The sequence below is a fragment of the Vidua macroura genome, chromosome 9, assembly GCF_024509145.1.
Source record: "Vidua macroura isolate BioBank_ID:100142 chromosome 9, ASM2450914v1, whole genome shotgun sequence".
Classification (NCBI taxonomy): Eukaryota; Metazoa; Chordata; class Aves; order Passeriformes; family Viduidae; genus Vidua; species Vidua macroura.
The window spans coordinates 8,114,322-8,132,065 of record NC_071579.1 but is presented as its reverse complement, the minus strand read 5'-3'; the positions used below and the strand labels follow the sequence as shown (position 1 = coordinate 8,132,065).

Sequence of the window (17,744 nt, the reverse complement as noted above, 5' to 3'; positions counted from 1 at the left end):
TTTCTCAGTTGACATTTAAAACTATATTGTTATATAAGACAGGAGGAAACAGCTTCAAGTTGCTCTAGGGGAGCTTTAAATTGATATTAAGAAAATTTCTCTCAGAGGTTTGACAAGCATTGGAACAGATTGCCCAGGGAAGTGTCACCATCCTTGGAGGGATTTAAAAGCTGTGTGGATGCGTCACTTGTGGACGTGGTTGGTGGTGGCCTTGGCAGTGCTGGGTCAGTGGTTTGACTCGATGATCTTAGAGGGCTTTTCCATCCTAAATGATTCCATGATTCTCTATTATAAGGTGTTTTGCTACCTGACTGAGATGTCAGTTTTATATGACAAATGACTGTGGGCAGAAATGATGCTTAGACACGGATTGGGGGATTGTTTACATGCCACAGGGTTTACGTAAGTCAGTGAATGTGCAGATTCCCTTTCCAAAGTGACAACTGAAGATGTGTGTCTTGCAGCCAGACCCTCAGCAGCATTGAGTGTGAGACTTCTGTGCACCAGGATTCATTTACCAAACAGTCATTCTCAGGGCTTGTGTGACTACTGTGGGGAGAAGTTCTGGTTTTCAGTTCTCCTGGCAGAATAAAACCATGAAGTGAGTGTAGTGCTGCCGAGGGGGGAGAAGAGCCTCTGTAACTCTGTGTAGATGGCTCCCAGCAGCCCAGCTTCAGGGGTTGCAGCCTGTCTTAGGGAGGAGAGCTGCCAGGGAGCCCTGTGTGTGCTGCTGGGCCAGACTCAGCTGGGAAAAACCAGAGGCAAGGCATTCTGACTGCTGTGGCCCATGGAGAGCAAGGAGACACATGAGACCACTGTCACCACTGAGCTGTTCTGGCAGTGTGGAGACACTGCTCAGCCTGGCCCGACTCCTTTCCCCTTCCCCTGGGTTGTGGTGAGCGTTCCAGTTTCTCAGCCTTGGTTCTCTAGACTTCCGCAAGAACTTTATCCCTTACTTGAACACTTTCTGCTTAAAAATGTTTTTCTTGGTGCCATTTAGAAAATGACACAATTACAAATGATACAGGCAAAAGTGAAGGGATGGGAGAGAGCTGCTTCCAGCTGACTCGCTAGTTACCAAAGTAAACAGTGCTGTAATGAAGCTTTTGAGAGGCTCGTCTGGCCATGAAAAACTTGCTATATCTTTCTTTTTAAATCGGCATTTCAATCCAAACCACATATTTTTAAAAATAGAACTAAAATGTTTCAGTATCCTCTTTTTCCTGGGTTGGCTCTGTCAGATAAGCTATTTTGCAGTCTTATTTTCTGCTTCTTTTTCCCACTGCTTTCTTGTACAATAGAGTCCTGCAACAGCCCAGGTAAGAAGGCACCTCAAAAAAATAATCTGATTCAACTTCTCAAACAGAGCCTCACCAGGAGTAAGAAATGTGTCTGATAGGTAGAAATAGAAAATGAATTATTTAGAGTCTTCACTGTTTAAGTTAGTAATAGATGTTTAAAAAGACCAGAAAGTTCATGTTAACCTGGAACACCAGTAACAGCCCTTCTTTGAAGATCCTTAAATGGGTGTTTTAATTTCAACGAATCGATGCCTCTCTATTCACAGCAGTATTTGAGGCATCACTGGACCCTTGTTAGAGCCCTAGGGATAATATTCCCAATTGGATATTGTCAGAGTGAATAATTGGTGCACACGGACAGTGTTATCTGCTGTAACATTCCGTGTTCTGTCAGCTGCATGTGGATTAGTTCTGTGAAGTGGAGACTTAGCTGGAATGATGCAGAGATTTGAATTTACAGTTGTAATGCCTGAAAGGACAGGATTGGGGTTTCTAATGGTTTTACATTGGTAATCCTTTAGCAATTCACTTTATAGTGGAATACTTGGATGGGAGCTGGTGTCTGTTCTAACTGAAATCAATAAAAACTCTGTCAGTTACTTGGAAAGAAGGTAGATGCATTTCTAGTAGTAAAAAGGAAATAAAAGAATATTTTAGGTACAGAGTAATCTCATGCAGAATATCTGAATTTTGTACTGAATGTGACACTTCTTTCTCCCAGCAGCTGGCGTCAGATTACTTGAGTTTTGTTATGTTTGGACATCTGCATTCTCAAAGGATGGCAGCTGGATATATCCTAAAGACTTTTTGAGTATCTAAATGATGATGTTCATGCACATGTATGTATATGTGTGCAGGCACACGCAGGTCATCTCCTAGAACCTTGGTTTTATTCTCCTAGAATTTTCAAAATTAAACTTTTTTCTTTCTCCCTTGTGTTCTATTGAGAGACAGGTAGTTTGGTATGAAAACTGAGGGGACTCTATTTAGTTGTGCTTGAATTATGCAAGTGTAGGTAGTCTGTGTTTAATGTCTATCTTTTCCCTTTGTTTAGGGCTAATTGCATAATTATGTGGTTTGCTGATACTTTGCTGAGCAAAATTTAATTAGTGTTTCAAGGATTGTGTCTGGCATCTGAAAGAATTCTAGCTCAGTCTTTACTTTTTTGTGTTTCTTTTAGGGAAAACTTACCACACTGTGTTTGAGCTTCATATCCAACAGTGGTGTTTTTGTCCCAGGCCATGTAACTCCCTCCAGCCAAAGAAACCTCCAGAGACCCATTTAAACCAAACACACCATAGGGCATCTATGGTCAGATGGAGAGCCACCAAGGGGATCAGGGGGATGGAGCACCTTTCCTCTGGGGAAGGCTGAAAGCATTGGGATTGGTCAGCCTGGAGATGAGAAGTGCTGCGGTGACCTCACTGTGGCCTTCCAGTGCCTGACAGGAGAGATGGAGAGAGACTTTTTACAAGGGATGGAGAGACAGGACAAGGGGGAGTGGCTTCCCACTGCCAGAGCGCAGCATTGATTCAGTGTTAGGAAGGAACTGTTCCCTGAGGGTGGGGAAGCCCTGGGACAGGATACCATAGAAGCTGTAGCTGCCCCATCCCTGGAAGTGTCCAAGACCAGGTTGTACAGGGCATGGAGCAACCTGGGCTAGTGGAAATGTCCCTGCCCAAGGGATGGACCCCTAGATGAACTTTAAGATCCCTTCCCACCTAAGCCTATGATTCTATGATGATTTAAAATAAAATTATCTTTTACCATGTGAAGGCAAACCACAACATAAGCTTATTAAAGAGCAGGATAGGTTTAATATGGGAACATACTCTGGGAAGTCCTTGTGTTCCCATGGTTTCTTGGCAGTTTTAAGGACTGATGGATTAGTGCCATGGTCTCCAAAAAGCTTTTTAGGAAAATGGCTTCTTGAAGAAAACACTGACTGCTGCTTTATTAATAACTGGGGGGTAATTACCCCTGTTAAGTACCGTTCCTGCCTTGGGACTTTGGTTTGTGCTACATGATGGGGATGAAGAATGTTTCCCCTCATCCCAGACTGAGCAAGACTGGATTATCCTGCTCCCAGGATGTTTGGGTTGCTGATGGTAACTTTATTTGCTTACAGGGTCTGCTTTTCTATAGCTGTGGGTTCTGATTGCATTTGTAGTTCCATATCCTTTGGGAAAGCAAGGCAGCTGCACTTGCAGTAGGAAAGAGCCAGTTGCTTTTCAGTTTGCTGATGTCTCAAGATCAAAAAGTTGACTTGGCTTCAGTAAGGTAGCTCTCTCCAAGGATCTTCCAAATCTCTTTGAAGGAAGTAATCCAGGCATATAATCTTCCAAGCAGAAGAAGCTTTTAATTAGCTATTGTAATTGAATTAATTTATCCCGCAAATAAAAGAAGCTGTGACTTTTTTTGCCAGTCAGCCATTGCACCCTCTTATGATGAGATACACCTGGGGACACGGTGGGAGCCTGAGTTCCATGAAAAAGGAGCTTTACAGATGAGGCTGTGGTACCCTGCAGTGCCAGGAGGCTCCCCATGGTGGAGCTCAGATATTCCCGGCTGACAGCAGTGTGGACAGCAGCTCAAAATCAATCATGCTAGATGTCACAGTAAATAAGTTCATTTTGTAATGAAATATTAAGTATAAACTGTGAATTTAAAATGGTGTTTTAAATCCCTCTTGATTTGAAAGCAGCAGTGTGAAATGGGTAGTTGCATTTGTTCCTGCCCGATTCCTCAGTGCACGTTCTTTATCCAGTGCTGTTACAAGTGGAGAAGGAGCAGTGCCAAAATACACAGACCCAGAGATGAGACAGAAATAGACCTGGACTGAACTGGAGTTCAGTCTGGAGAAAGAATTTAAAGAGCAATATGAACTGAGTTTTACTCTGTTCAGCCTGTTGTTAACAAGGGGAAATAAACACAAACAGAAAGTGAGCTGATGACCTTCTCAGATGTTCAGTGGGAGTTGGGAGCACAGGCCAGCCCTGGGATCCAGCGCTGCTCCCAGGCTGGACAGTAAGGAAGCTGTGTCTGCAGTCCTTATCAGCTGTTTGTCCTTTACTGTAGGCTGAGTAAAGCAAATTGCTCAAAGCTTTCTCCCCTTGCGTCTGCTCGTGCCTTTTGTTGTTGGAAAAGCAAAGCAGCCCCATGAACGCCTGCAGCAGTGGCAGTGCTGGACGGGCAAGCACAAACCCCAAAGCTCTGGGCACGCAGGAGATGCAGGAGAGCACAGTCCTGGACATACTCAGTGCTGGGATGGAGCTCCAGCTCAAGGCTTGGATGTCAGGGACCACCTAGTTGTAAGAGCTTCCCATAATCTCCGTGGCTCGCTCAGCCCTTGGCCTCTCTCAGGGCCTGTCAGCCGAGTTGCCAGCCGTGGCTGTGTGCTGGGAGTTGGGCAGCCATCCACAGAGGGCTGGCCAGAGGCAGCAGAGTCAGCTCAGACACGGCGCTGTGGCCCCGCTGGGAACAGACCTCCGGGCTCTGCAAAAGGCTGAGGTGGGGCTGCTCCAGATTTCAGCATTCACGATGTTTGCTTGTCCCCAGAAAGGAAAAAAAACTTGCTTTGTGTCATTTTTTGGGGACATTTAATAGCCACTAAAGTCATTACTTTAAATCTGAACCACATGGACTCAAGTTTTCTGATCTCTTTGCCCATAGCTGTGCCCCAGCAATAGACAAAAACTTCTGGCCTTGCAGTGGAGCTAGAGGAGATGTTCAGATGGATTACTTCCTCAGAATAATAATCAACCTGTGTTTCTATTGCATTGAAGCGATCTTTTTCTCATTTCAAGCCTAAGGGAGTAGTTTTTTTAGTTAGGATTCCTTGGTTAATGTGATGTGCCACTCATGCAAAGGGTTTGAGAAGTTCCAAGACTGTTAAGTGCATCACCCATTAAGAGAGCATTTGTAACAAATCTGGATTTATTTTAACCATCTCTGTGTAGAGGAGGTTACTCTGCACACGCTGTGGTTTGTGACTGTAGCTGTAGAAGGTGGAGTTAACAGTGTGCTGGGCAAATCTGTCCCTGATTTTTATTGTTTCTTACTGCATGTGGTTAATAACTTTTAGACAACTGCACTTGAGGCTTGTAAACTAAACTTAGTGCTTGTTGCAATAGACAAAAGATGAGAATAATAGATTTTATCCACTTTGGGTCTCCAAGTGAGCTTTCTTTTCCAAGAAATGAAGCATGCATAATGCTTTTTTTTTTTTGTCATTGTTATTTTCCTTTAAAAAAAAAGTCATGAGCTCATAACTATTAAAACAATGGGAAATAACAACACAAACGTGGCACTTGCTAAGGCAAATTGCAAGTAAAACTTGTGTTAGATCTTTGGTCACCGAGTTTCAGCCAGGCTCTGGCCACTGTCCTGAGGTGAAGAGTTTGATGCATGAGGGTGGTGGCCCTTGCCATCCGTGAGGCTGGAGCTTCATCAGCTCCACTGGTGCTGGGTTGGGCTGCTTAGTAGGGCTCTGCAATTCCCAGGGTAATCTGTCTGGCTTGTCTGTGAACAGCCAACTTGTGAAAAACTGGGTGAAAAATTGTGAGCAGTCTGACTCCTTTCTGTCTGCTGTTACACTTAGTAGTCATAAGTCATGAGGCTGAAAAATTATTTAAGAAATAAAAAAGTGAGTGTATTAACGAAAAGTGAGCTTGCTGGGCTGGTTTGGCTCATTTCTCTCTGGTAAAAGTTGCTCACTGCAGTTTCTGGGCTTTTCAAAAAATTCATTATAGCCAGGGTAGAATCTGAAAGCAGCTGAGACATGAGGAAATATCATTTAGGAGGAAAATTTAAGTAGCCTATTTCATGTTCTAGTGCTAAGCCTCTTGCCTTACTCAGTGCTCCCTGAATCCATTGGGATGGTCTTTCCAATGGGATTTGTGTTAGCCATGGGGGGCTCATGGCTGTAGGCAGCATCTCCAGTGCTGCCTTGTGCTCCTGGAAAAATTCATCAAGGTTTCTATCCACACAGTTCCCATCATCTGAATGGGAGTTGAGGGTGTCCTTCACATCAGAGCACGAAGCACAAGGCTTTAAGTTTGGTCTTTTTTACTATGTGGTGGAGTCAACTTCTTGGTTTGGTAGTCTACAACAGAAATTTGCAATCAGTTAAAATGGAGCAGCATTTTTTGGTGCATTAAAACATCATGCTATAAAAACAGCTTCTGATCCTGTGTGCATGTACTTGTCAGCTGTGTGATGAGTAAAACTATTCACTATCATGAGATGTCAGTTACAAGTGGTTTTCTTCTATGTAGTCTCACCTGTGTGATTACTCTCTCTTTAAGGGGAAGGAGAACCCTGTGGAGCACTTCCAGTGGCAGCTCATGAGGGATTTATAGAGGGAAGAGCCTGCAGGACCCAATTTGCTGTTGGAAAATTGCAGGTTTCTGCTTCTGTGCCCTCAGGCTGGACAGCTGGCTGGAGCCTGGCTGGAGCAGCTCTACCATTGTTCTTATTCTCTGAGTTCTTGGCAGTGGCTGTTTCTAAAGGTCTTCAGAGGCATTATAAACAGAGCCTTGCAATGGATTGGATAGAGTTCTCTTTTTTTCTCTGAGAAGAGCATTAAATCAGATAAACCTCGGTGCCCAGCACCCTTAGTAAATGGCTCTTAGGGAATAATTGTACACCAGCTTATTTTGGCAGGGATCTTGGTTTAGGCATTTCAGCTGTCTAATCTGATTACTCCTAATCCTTGAGCATCGCTTCATTTGTGGTGAAAATTATTTGATATACGTGTACTCACACACACACATATACACACATATATCAATGGGCAAGTGAGGATTTGTTTATATGGGTGTGTGAAACCCATATTAATCCTCTGATCTCAAAAACTGTCAGAATTGCCACAGCCCAGTGCTAGACTTGTCAGTCCACTTCATAAATAAAAAGAATGTGGAAGATAATTGTCACCCATGCTTTTTCTGTGTATACTGTGTTATGAAGAGATAACTAAATATACTAACTATTAGTTTTTATTAGTATATAATTAGTGTAGTTATATAATGTAACATAGTGTAATTATTTTGGTATTATATATAATATAACATTAATATTGTTATTTGAATATCAGGGATTTGTTGCTATACTGTGGTAGGCTTTGTGGTTTTGGTTTTTTCTATTTTACTTTTTCATTTGTAGTGTCATAATTTTGAAGTTTTTATTTCTTTGGAAGTATTCAAAGGTGTGGAGGCTTTTTAGGGGGATATCTTTGCTTTATTTATTTAGTTAGTTAGGTTTAATTCTGGATATGGCTTTGAATCAGGAAAACATCCTTGCTGTGAATTAGAAGAAGGAATTCTGTGGGTGAGAGCACTCCACAAGGTTTAGCATCTCTGCCAAAATTCCTTCAGCTACCATGTATCACTTAGAGCTTTCTTATTCCTTCTGGAATAAACAAATCCAGTGTTCTGAGTTGATGAGAGGTAGGCAGAAGACTTCCATATTCCTTTGCTAGATCCTAAAGCACCCAGCCGTCCAAAGCAGACATTTGGTGCAGATGTGTTCAGTGGTCAGGACTAGGGGAGTGCCAAATTTGCAATCACTGTCAGTGGTAATTATGTGTGATTGTGTGTCATGGGGAAATCTGTGGTTTTCCCAACATGCTTGCTGCTCAGCTTGTACATAAACATGTGGCCATTTGAGGTGTGGCAGAACGCCATGGAAAAACAGCAGGCCCTTTTGAAATGGCCAGTTTCTTAGGTGGCTGTGGGCTTTTCTCCTTATTTACCAATGAGATGGTTTTTACAAGACTTGCCCCAGAAAGCAAGCATCAAATTCCTTGATCTCTGTGTTACTCAGTCGTGTGTTGTCATAGTCTAATTGCTTAGGTACAAGCTCAGATGCCGCAGTGGCCACGTTGACTTCTGTGATTTCAGTTTTGGAAGTCCAGGCTTTGCTCAGGGATGTGCAGCCATTCCTTTAAAACGTTTCCTTTTGGCTGGTACCAGTTTGTGTGTGTGCAAGTCTGACTGTTGATTCCTGAGTCAGTCTGGAAGAGCTGATGTTTACACTGTACTTGTGAGGCCAGAGGATTGAGTTGGTGCCTCAAAAAGACTTGCTGCCATTCTGGGGCTGTGTCAGCTTTTTTACCTTTGCACAGCTCCCTCTGGGTGATCATGAAAGTTTTGGAGTAGTGAGCAATGGAGAGACCCCCACAACAAACCAGTTCCAAATATTCCCCTATCAGTCCCTAATAATGGATTCAGATTGCAGCATGAGAATGGAAAACCACACCTCCCCATCACTGGAATTGTCCAAGGCTAGGTTGGACAGAGACTGGAGCAACCTGGGCTGGTGGAAGGTGTCCCTGCCCATGGCAGAGGGTGGGACTGGATGGGCTTTAAGGTCCCTTCCAACCCATTCTGTGATTCTGTATTCTGTTAAGAGTATTCCATATGTGAAGCTTCGGCTAAAGAGCTAATGAAGGTAAAAAGCTTATTATTTTCTTCTGCTTGGTGTGTTTACAGGGCGTAGTTTCTGAGTGAATATTCTGTTTAAACTATGCTTGTTATGTAAATTTAAATCACTTCTCATAATGCTCTTTCTTTTTTATATTCTGGACACTTTGAAGGTCTTTGTTTACCTGTGTTGGTGAAACAGCCTTATTTGGGCTGTACTTGTAGGTCACCAAATGAGGATGAAAGAAACTGAAGCTGGTGAAGGCTATTAAAGGTTTTCTGGCAGGCAGGTCACATAAGCTGGTGGCACAACAGTATGTGAAGGCCAGCTGCTGGATTTTTTGGGACAAGCTGGTGAGTGTTCAGGTGGTGAGGAGGAGCAACATCACCATTCAGACATGGCCTTGGTTGTGGAATCAGCTGAGGACATCTGCCCTGCACAGCTCCTGTGGGGCTCTCTGCTCTCTCCTGCCCACAGCACTTGATGCTGACCATGCCTTTGTGGCCCGGGGGGTGTTTTCCAGCTGAGCTCTTTGCTGAGCTCTCAGCAGAGGGCAGCTGGAGCCCTGATCCTGCAGGAAGCTGGCCAGGCTCTGCTGGGCATCGGCGCTGCTGGAGCCAGCCCGTGCTGCCTATGGGGGAGTAAGGCCAAGTTCTCAGCCCATCTGACCTGATGGGCTGTTTTAGCTTAGCTGAAGGAGTATTGCTTTTCAGATCTTTATTTTATAGGGTAAGAAAGCCTTTCCAAAGGATTTATTGCTCTAGACTGAAACACTGAATCCCTCAATGGATGGGAATAATGAAGCTAGTGAGGTTACTGTATGGATAAACTCCAGTCAGTGATGTGCTTTAGAACAGAGCTTGGCAACAGGGAGATTGGAAGCAAAACAATTTGGAGGTAGCTTTATTGCAGGTGTTTGCTGTAAAGGACACCCAAAGGAGAATAGTGCCAGGGAGAGCAGGAGCACAGCAGGATGAGGTATGTGAAGGAACATAATGGCTCTTTTAATGATAGTGCAACATTTTAGTACATGGCATTCACAGATAAATGACTCACAGCCATTAAAAAAAAAATCCCCAAGGACAGTTTAGTGTTCTAGGAAAGGTTTTGTGTGATCTCGTGGGTGACTTGCAAAGAAATTAAACCAAAAGACATCCATAAATAGAGCTTGCCCAGCAAATACTGGTTTGATTAGAGTAGACCTTGGTTATGGCAGTTGTTGTAACTCCAGTGAAATAAAACTTTGGATTGTTTAAAAAAGAAAAATGTCTGTGTTATATGGAAGATAAGTGTGTATTAACTTTTATAGAGCTTGGAAAGTGCTGTGAGGTCTGCTGAGGCAGCACTTCCCTGTAAGCTGCAGCTGTATTAAATTGGCACCGTTGCAATTTCATGCTTGGCTTTTACCCTGACAGCAGAATTGTGCCCTGTTTGCTCTGTCAGGACTCAGCTGATCTCTTTGAGTGCTTTGGAGCACTCAACTGGCAGAAATCTCTTCATTTGTGTGTGTGTATGTTTATTTATTGATTTTTGGCGTAGCACCCTGACTGTACTTGCTGAGCTGGGTGAGTGCCCACGGCCAGGGCAGCAATGCCTGCCTGGGCCAGGCAAAGAATGGAGGGCACTGGTGCCAAGGCAGATTGAGGTGAACAGGCAGGAAATCATGGCATAGGAACCAGCTGGCTGGAATCACATTTGATACCAATCAGGAAGGCAGCTGTGTGAGGGGCAGCTCCATGGGATTGGGAAATGGACACATATGTGCTGCTGTTACCATACCCCAGGCAATTTCACTTGGATGTCCTGCCCTTCCTCAGTAGCCAGACATGACAAATGCTATGAATGAAGTTGTTTCTGCTTTGGTTCATTCTGGCTGCTGCTGCTAGATGTGCTGGACTGGGGATAGGGCTCACACTGGGATATTTCCAGAGGTACATTTTTTTTTTCAGGGAAGAGGTGTGCCACATGTCTTTTTTTTCTTTCCTTTTTTTTTTTTTTTTTTTTTTTTTTTTACAGGAGTAAAATTGCAAAGCCAACTATGTGTGTTCTGTCCAGAGAGGCATCTACATGTTTACCTAGAATCACAACATTGTGGAATGGTTTAAGTTGGAAGGGATCTTAAATTCATCTCGTTTCACCCTCTGCCATGGGCAGGGACACCTTCCACTGGCCCAGGTTACTCCATGCCCCATCCAGCCTGGTCTTGGACACTTCCGGGGATCCAGGAGCAGCCACAGCTTCGCTGAGCACTCTGTGGCATGACCTTCCCATCCTCACAGGGAAGAGCTGCTTCCCCAATATCAAATACCTTTTAAGTTTGAAGCCATTTCCCCTTGTCCTGTCCCTCCAGGCCCTTGTCCAAAGTCCCTCTCCAACTCTCCTTGAGCTCCTTTAGGCACTGGAAGGCTGCTGTGAGGTTTTCCCAAAGCCTCGTTTTCTCCAGTCTAAAGAGCCTCTTTCTGTAAAAATACATTATTTCTTGGTCCAGCAACATTTGTTCTGGGAATTTTTGTTCCCTTTTTATTACTAAGAACAATAAAATATTTGATCAAAATCAAAGGGGGAAGGCTTTATGTGCCTATAAATGTTTAAGGCACATAGAGATTGGTAATACTGGAATATTAAAGTTACCAGATTTGAAATCACAGGTTTCAGTACTGGGAATATCATTCTCTACTATTTCTTTCTGTTCAATGCTTTTAGTTTCTTTTTTTTTTTACTACCATATATCTTTGGATAACTCAGTTGTCTTTGTATTTCATTCTAGAAATTGGTCCAGTGACAATAACCACAGATCCCAAGAAATTTCAATTTGAACTTAGGGAACTTTATGTTCAGGTGAGTAACTTGTTTCCTATGTGGTTCTAGCAAAGACCGTTTGCTCACGCCATCCTCTTCTTGTGCTGATATTCCTGCTGCAAGCATTCATGAGGATGTAGATCACTTACCTCTGTCGTTTTGCCTGCACAAACTGTCAACTTCCTGCTCATCCTAATTTAGGGTTATGATTCATTCCTTTGTCTTAGTTCACATCATTGTGTGGAGACTCGGTTTGATAACACTAGAAGGAATAGTTAGATAATGCTAACATTTAGTTGGCATTTTCATTAGTCCTGCCCCTTGTCCACAGACACCTTTATGGCTTTTACTGTGTTTTGGATATTATATTTCATGAACACCATTCAAACAAGAGGACTGTAAGACCCATCAGGTTTTCCATAGGTACTGCCTTCCCTGCCGTGCATTACTTGGCAGTAATGAGGCTTCTTAGAATCACAGAATATCCTGAGTGGGAAGGGACCCACAGGAGCAACCCCTGTCCCTGCCCAGACACCCCAACAATCCCACCCTGTGCATCCCTGGGAGCGTTGTCCAAACCCTCCTGGAGCTCTGGCAGCCTCGGGGCCGTGCCCATTCCCTGGGGAGCCTGGGCAGTGCCAGCACCCTCTGGAGAAGAACCTTTCCCTGAGCTCCAGCCTCACCCTGCCCTGACCCAGCTCCAGCTCTTCCTTCGGGTGATAGAAAGAAAGGAGGAAGTACTGCAGTGGAGTTTTCCTTACTGACAGAACATAGGCTCTTACTGTCCTGTCTTTAACCAAGGAAAATGCTTCTGACCTGTGGTGAACCTTGCTGGAGTCAGTAGTTCCAGACAGGCTCTCCCTCAGAAACTGGCACATGATATAATCCTTGTAAGAACAGATTGCTTGAAGATTACTTTGAAAGTTGGCATGAGGTTTGAAATCCAGAGAAAACAATAGCTATTGCAGTTTTCTCCTTCATGGGGAAATTTAAGCTTTAAAACTCCATCCAGTTTTCATGTCTTGTTTCCTCAACAATTGTACTGGACAGTAATCGCAGCTCTTTCTAAAAGGTGGATGATTTAGGTGAAGCTTTTGGGAATTTCAAACTCTCCATTTCTAATCAAGTTGTCTAAAAGTTTCTGTCTAATTAATTTTAAATTTCATGATTTAATCATCGCATATTTCATAATTACTTTCAAGATACGCTCATTCTGCTATATGAAGACTCTCATTGACTTGTATTCATCCATTGTATTGGTGAAGGGCCAAAATAGAAATCAAAAAATGAATTGAACAGGACTGATAGGTCATCTTGCAGTAGAGAAAATATAAACATTTTCTACAGGTTTGTTACCAGTATTTTTCCAAAACGACTGATAAAAGATGCAAGAGTGGATGTTGTGGAGGTAGAGTAAATTTTGAGCTGGGTTCGTTTTGAGAAAGGGCATGGGCCAAATATTCTCATTAATGAACAAAGCTAAAATTAAGATGAAGATAAATATTTCAAGGCATCTTGTGTATAAAACATATTAAATCAAAATATGCTCAACTTGTCCTCCCTGAACATCAGGGTAAGCCCAGCTCTTGTTTTGCATTCATCTGTCACAGAGCAATTGGAGGGTCTTTTGGCTGACATTTGACATGAGGTTAAAAATTTGGCTGTGTACATTTCACTGCAGAAACTGGACCCTGTTCCTTTTACATTCAGAGTGATAAAGAACATATTCCCTGGATACAGGATCAGCTTAGGAGGTATCACCTATATTTCATCTGTAACTACCTTTTAATCATTCTTACAGACAGTGTGATAAGAACGTGGACTTGGGCAGCAATGGCTCCTTAGTGTTGTTGGTTTTTTGGGATTTTTTTTTTTTTGTGTATTTCTGTGGGCCTGTTCAAACTGAAGGGAAAACAAAGCTTCCTGAGCTTCACTCACCTCAGCTTTTCCAGAAAGCTTCATGAGGTAGTTGTATTTAATTTTAATTTGGAGAGAAAGGCAGGAAATACTGAATGTACTGAATGGAAAATTTTCCACTTTTTAAAATTTAAGTAAAGACAATACTAATGTTAAATGTTTGGAAGCAATTCTGCCTGTGAAGGTGGGCAGGCCCTGGCACAGGGTGCTCAGGGATGCTGTGGCTGCCCCTGGATCCCTGGAAGTGTCCCAGGCCAGGTTGGACAGGGCTTGGAGCAACCTGGGCTAGTGGAAAGTGTCCCTGCTCATGGCAGACATGACACTGGATGGACTTTTAAGGCCCTTCCAATCCAATCCAAACCATTCCATGATGATGATGTTTTGCTGTTCTACCAGCTGCCTTTTAAGAGTATTATTCTACATTATAGGAATAAAAAAAGTCCATGCTTGTTCTCAGAGAAGCCATTTAGCTCAGTTGTGCTTTTCATGTTCTATGTAGAAAACAGATGCTGCCATATAGAATATTATGAGATGATAATCAAGTAGACTTGAAGTGGCAATAGAAATTTTCTTGTTCCAAGTAGATGTCTGTATAAATTATCTCTTATTTTGACTTTGCCCACAAATTAAAGCTTTATGTGGAAGAGTCTTCTGCTGAAAGAATTTGGATATACTGATGTGTCCCATTGGACTGTATAGGCATTGCCAAGATAAAGTTCTGACTTGTGTCAAAAATCTTCTTGGAGAGTTCTCTCTTGAATTTCAGGCTGTCTGGAGTCTACCACTTGCTTTTCCCATAAAACTAAGGCTGCATTTAGGAGAACTGACTTTGAAAAAGAACAATGGTTCTTATATGACTTACAGAAAAACAGCGACCACATGCTTATTCTTTAGCATAAATGAGAAACTTGTTGATATTCTTGCTTTGAAATTGATTAAGGATACTGATAGATTAACCTGTAGAAAGTGTTTACATTTTCTCTACTGCAAGATGACCTATCAGTCCTGTTCTAATAATTTTTTGATTTCTATTTTGGTCCTTCACCAATACAATGTTGTTCCTGACACAAACATTTCACTGAGGATGAACAAAACTCTTAAGTAGAAAGGACTGTTCTCTTTTTGCCTTATTCTTTCCCATCATGTGTAGATTTGTATATATATATGTGTGAAGGCATGTTGATTGTAAAAATAAAAGAAATCAATTTTATATGTAATGCTGAATCTATGCAGAGATCTATTGTAGATGACAGGGCAAGTTTTACAGTTTGTATCAGCTCTTTGGAAAGTTCTGTCTTCAATATGCCAAGTTAATTTTTATGTAAGTTAGTGAGCTTTTATTTAAACAGTATTTTTCCCAAATTCTTAATTCAGTGAGAAAAATGAATCCTTTCCTATGAAGATAAAGTCATACTTGGAAGCATTTTGATTGAACACATGGTCTGAAAAACCTCCAGCTCTGCAGCTGCTGCAGTGCAGAGCTGTGGGAACACAGCACCTGTGCCCTCTGCTGAGCTCCCTGTCCCAGGGTGGAGTCCAGGGCAGGTTGTTGCTGCTCTGGTGTCCAGAAGGGCTCCTGGAGCTCGGCACTGCCTGCCTGGGACCATTTCCCATCTGTCTGTGCCTGTGACCTTCTGTGACTACCAGAGCAGGGGAGTTGTCAGCCGGGAAGGGAGCATGTAAATGTGGGAAATGGAGCTGTCACAAAAGCTGGAGCTAGCAGGACGTGGATAAGTGTGACCATGGCAGCAGCCATGGAAGTCAGGGCGCTTCCTTTGACTTTATTTCTCCTTTGGAATTGTTGCAGTTGCTGCTTGTGAGTGTGTTACAGCACTCTGCAGAAACCATAAAATCCTTAGGGTAGAAAAGCTGAATAAATGATGAGAGGCTGAGGAAGTATCTGTCTTGAATGTCCCAAAAGAAAGTAACTTATTTGGTATGGTTTTCTTTCTTAAAAGAAAAAATGTTATGTTTTATTTCTACTTGTGAACAGGGTGGTGGAGACTGTCCAGAGATGAGCATTGGGGCAATAAAGATTGCTCTAGAAATTTCCCTGCCTGGCTCTTTCATCTATGTATTTACTGATGCCCGATCCAAGGATTACAGACTGACCCATGAAGTGCTTCAACTCATCCAACAGAAACAGTCTCAGGTACTGAGGGGATTTGCATTCCCACCTGGGTTGTGTGTTTAATGCTCTGTTTTCTTGATGACTAAGGGTAGAATTCTCCTGTGTGAAACTTGGTGAAATCTTATTACAGAAGGGACCATAATACTGCATTTTAAGTATTTATTTTTTTTTTTAATAGAGGTAACTGATGTGGGTAAGGAAAAACTTAGTGGAATATTCTTTTATTATTGTGAATTAAACAATGCAACTGAATCTTCTACCAGTATGTGTGGTTTTGGCAGCTTATCACTTACATGGATTTTTTTTTTGTTGTTGTTGTTCTAAAAGAGGTATTATGTGACAGGGCAGATTGATTTTTAAAGGGATTTTTGTCTATTCCTTTTTCTTCTGCATTGCTTTTTCCATCATTACTGAGTGCAATGCCTCTGTCCATGCAGAGAAACAAGCCCATCTTGTCTGACACATTCTGCTGTTGTCTTGCCTTAATGCTGCCATGGCAGTGTTTTCCTCACCTATGCACCATGTGTCCAATGATTCACTGATTTTTTTAAATCCAGGTGGTGTTTGTGCTGACTGGAGACTGTGATGACAGGGATCATATTGGTTACAAGGTCTATGAAGAAATTGCTTCAACAAGTTCTGGTCAAGTTTTTCACTTGGACAAAAAACAAGTTAATGAGGTAACTTTGCTTTAGTTTTGCAATAGATAAAGAAAATGAGGCAAGAGTTATACTGTAAATCTTTAAGAGACCTGGTGGTGGGTTAGGGAGCAGAAGGGGAACTTCTAAATGTTCTGGTCTTAGTATGTGGACTCCATTCCACCTTTCCTTTCCTTCCTTTCTCCATCTTCTATATCAGGATGCAATACTGTGACTTTTATTGACAATAGGGAAATGTGAAGTGGCACATCTTACTAGAACCTGCCCAACTTCCCTCTGCCTGTGCCAGAAGGCTTCCAGGAGAAGAGCCTTTAAAAAAAGGAGCAGTTCTGGGCTCTGTGTAAAGTAGTGGCTTTTCTGCTCAAAACAAGAGCACACATTTAGCTTTAAATGAGCATTTTGTGAGCAAGCAAAGGACTGTTACTTATCCTGGACAAAAATGGATATAGGATAGATAGTGTGAACTCTCAGGTTTCCATTGTTCACAGAGTCATGGAAGTAACTTTTAAATTGAGGTTATCACTGCAATACTTTTGCCACCTCTGCTGCCCTCCTGGTAACTGTGGTTCCTGACCCACAGCTATGAATGACTGTTTTGGGAACTTCAGTGAGTCTCATACAGGAATGAAACTTCAGAAGTGCGTGAGAAAACAGTTTGGAGAGAGGTGAAATCACATGGTATTTATCTGGAGAGCTGGAATTGTTTATAAATGTTGTAAACATTCCCCTTTGAACTCCCAGTGTAGGCCATAACTAGCTGTAGTTGTTTAATAAAAATTTACCCTGGTTTGTTCCTTCTTTCTGTCCTAAAATTCTGACAATGATAAATGTTGGAGATAAATTGCATTTTTCTACAGCTGTTGCCTAGAAAAATTGAAGTTCTCATTGGGAATGATAGAAGCTATTGGCAGAGATGTGAAGGTGATCAAAAGGAGAAACTTCCCAGAATATTTATCCTCCAAAAATTAGGTTAAAATTTGGAAGAAAGGAAATTACCTGTTTGGTCTGTTCCTGGCCTGCATTTTGCTATTATGTATAAAGGGTAAAACTTCTCTGTGACGCTCCATGAAATCCCTTTATACAGAAGGGATCATCATGGAATGATGTGGTCTTTAAGTGCCCTTCCAACCCAACCAATTCTGTGACCCTCTGATACTGCCAGTGGGGAATGCTCTTTGCCAGGACTGTTGTTTTAGGGTAAAGGTTTGGTTGGATTGTTGTGGTTTTGTTTTCTTCCGCTTTTGAGAGGTAGAAGAGAGCAGATAAAGCCATTTGTGGGTGCTAGAGAGCACCGTGTTCTGGAGTGGAGCTGGCACGAGCTGCTTTCCTGGCTGCCCGCTGCTGTTGTCTGAACTTGGCACTTCTGTGTTTCTAAGAACACCAACTTCTGCCTGAAAGGATAGACTGCCTTGGAGTTTTGGGTAAGGTTGTAAGCAAGGGGTTTCAGTAGCTGCTTTCACCCCCTTCCAGCTTCATCTCAACATTTCTTTTGAGTAAATAATCATGGAATTGTAA

The 17,744-nt window shown here is 42.4% G+C and overlaps 1 protein-coding gene across 1 annotated transcript in view; it reads left to right on the top strand.

The window, feature by feature from the left end:
- HMCN1 (hemicentin 1) overlaps positions 1–17,744 on the top strand; it is a 166,716-nt gene that overhangs the window by 19,382 nt on the left and 129,590 nt on the right. Inside the window, exons 2-4 of the mRNA XM_053985174.1 lie at positions 11,491–11,561; positions 15,433–15,591; positions 16,128–16,250. Coding sequence (XP_053841149.1) covers positions 11,491–11,561; positions 15,433–15,591; positions 16,128–16,250 — 353 coding nt within the window. The remainder of the gene's footprint in view (positions 1–11,490; positions 11,562–15,432; positions 15,592–16,127; positions 16,251–17,744) is intronic.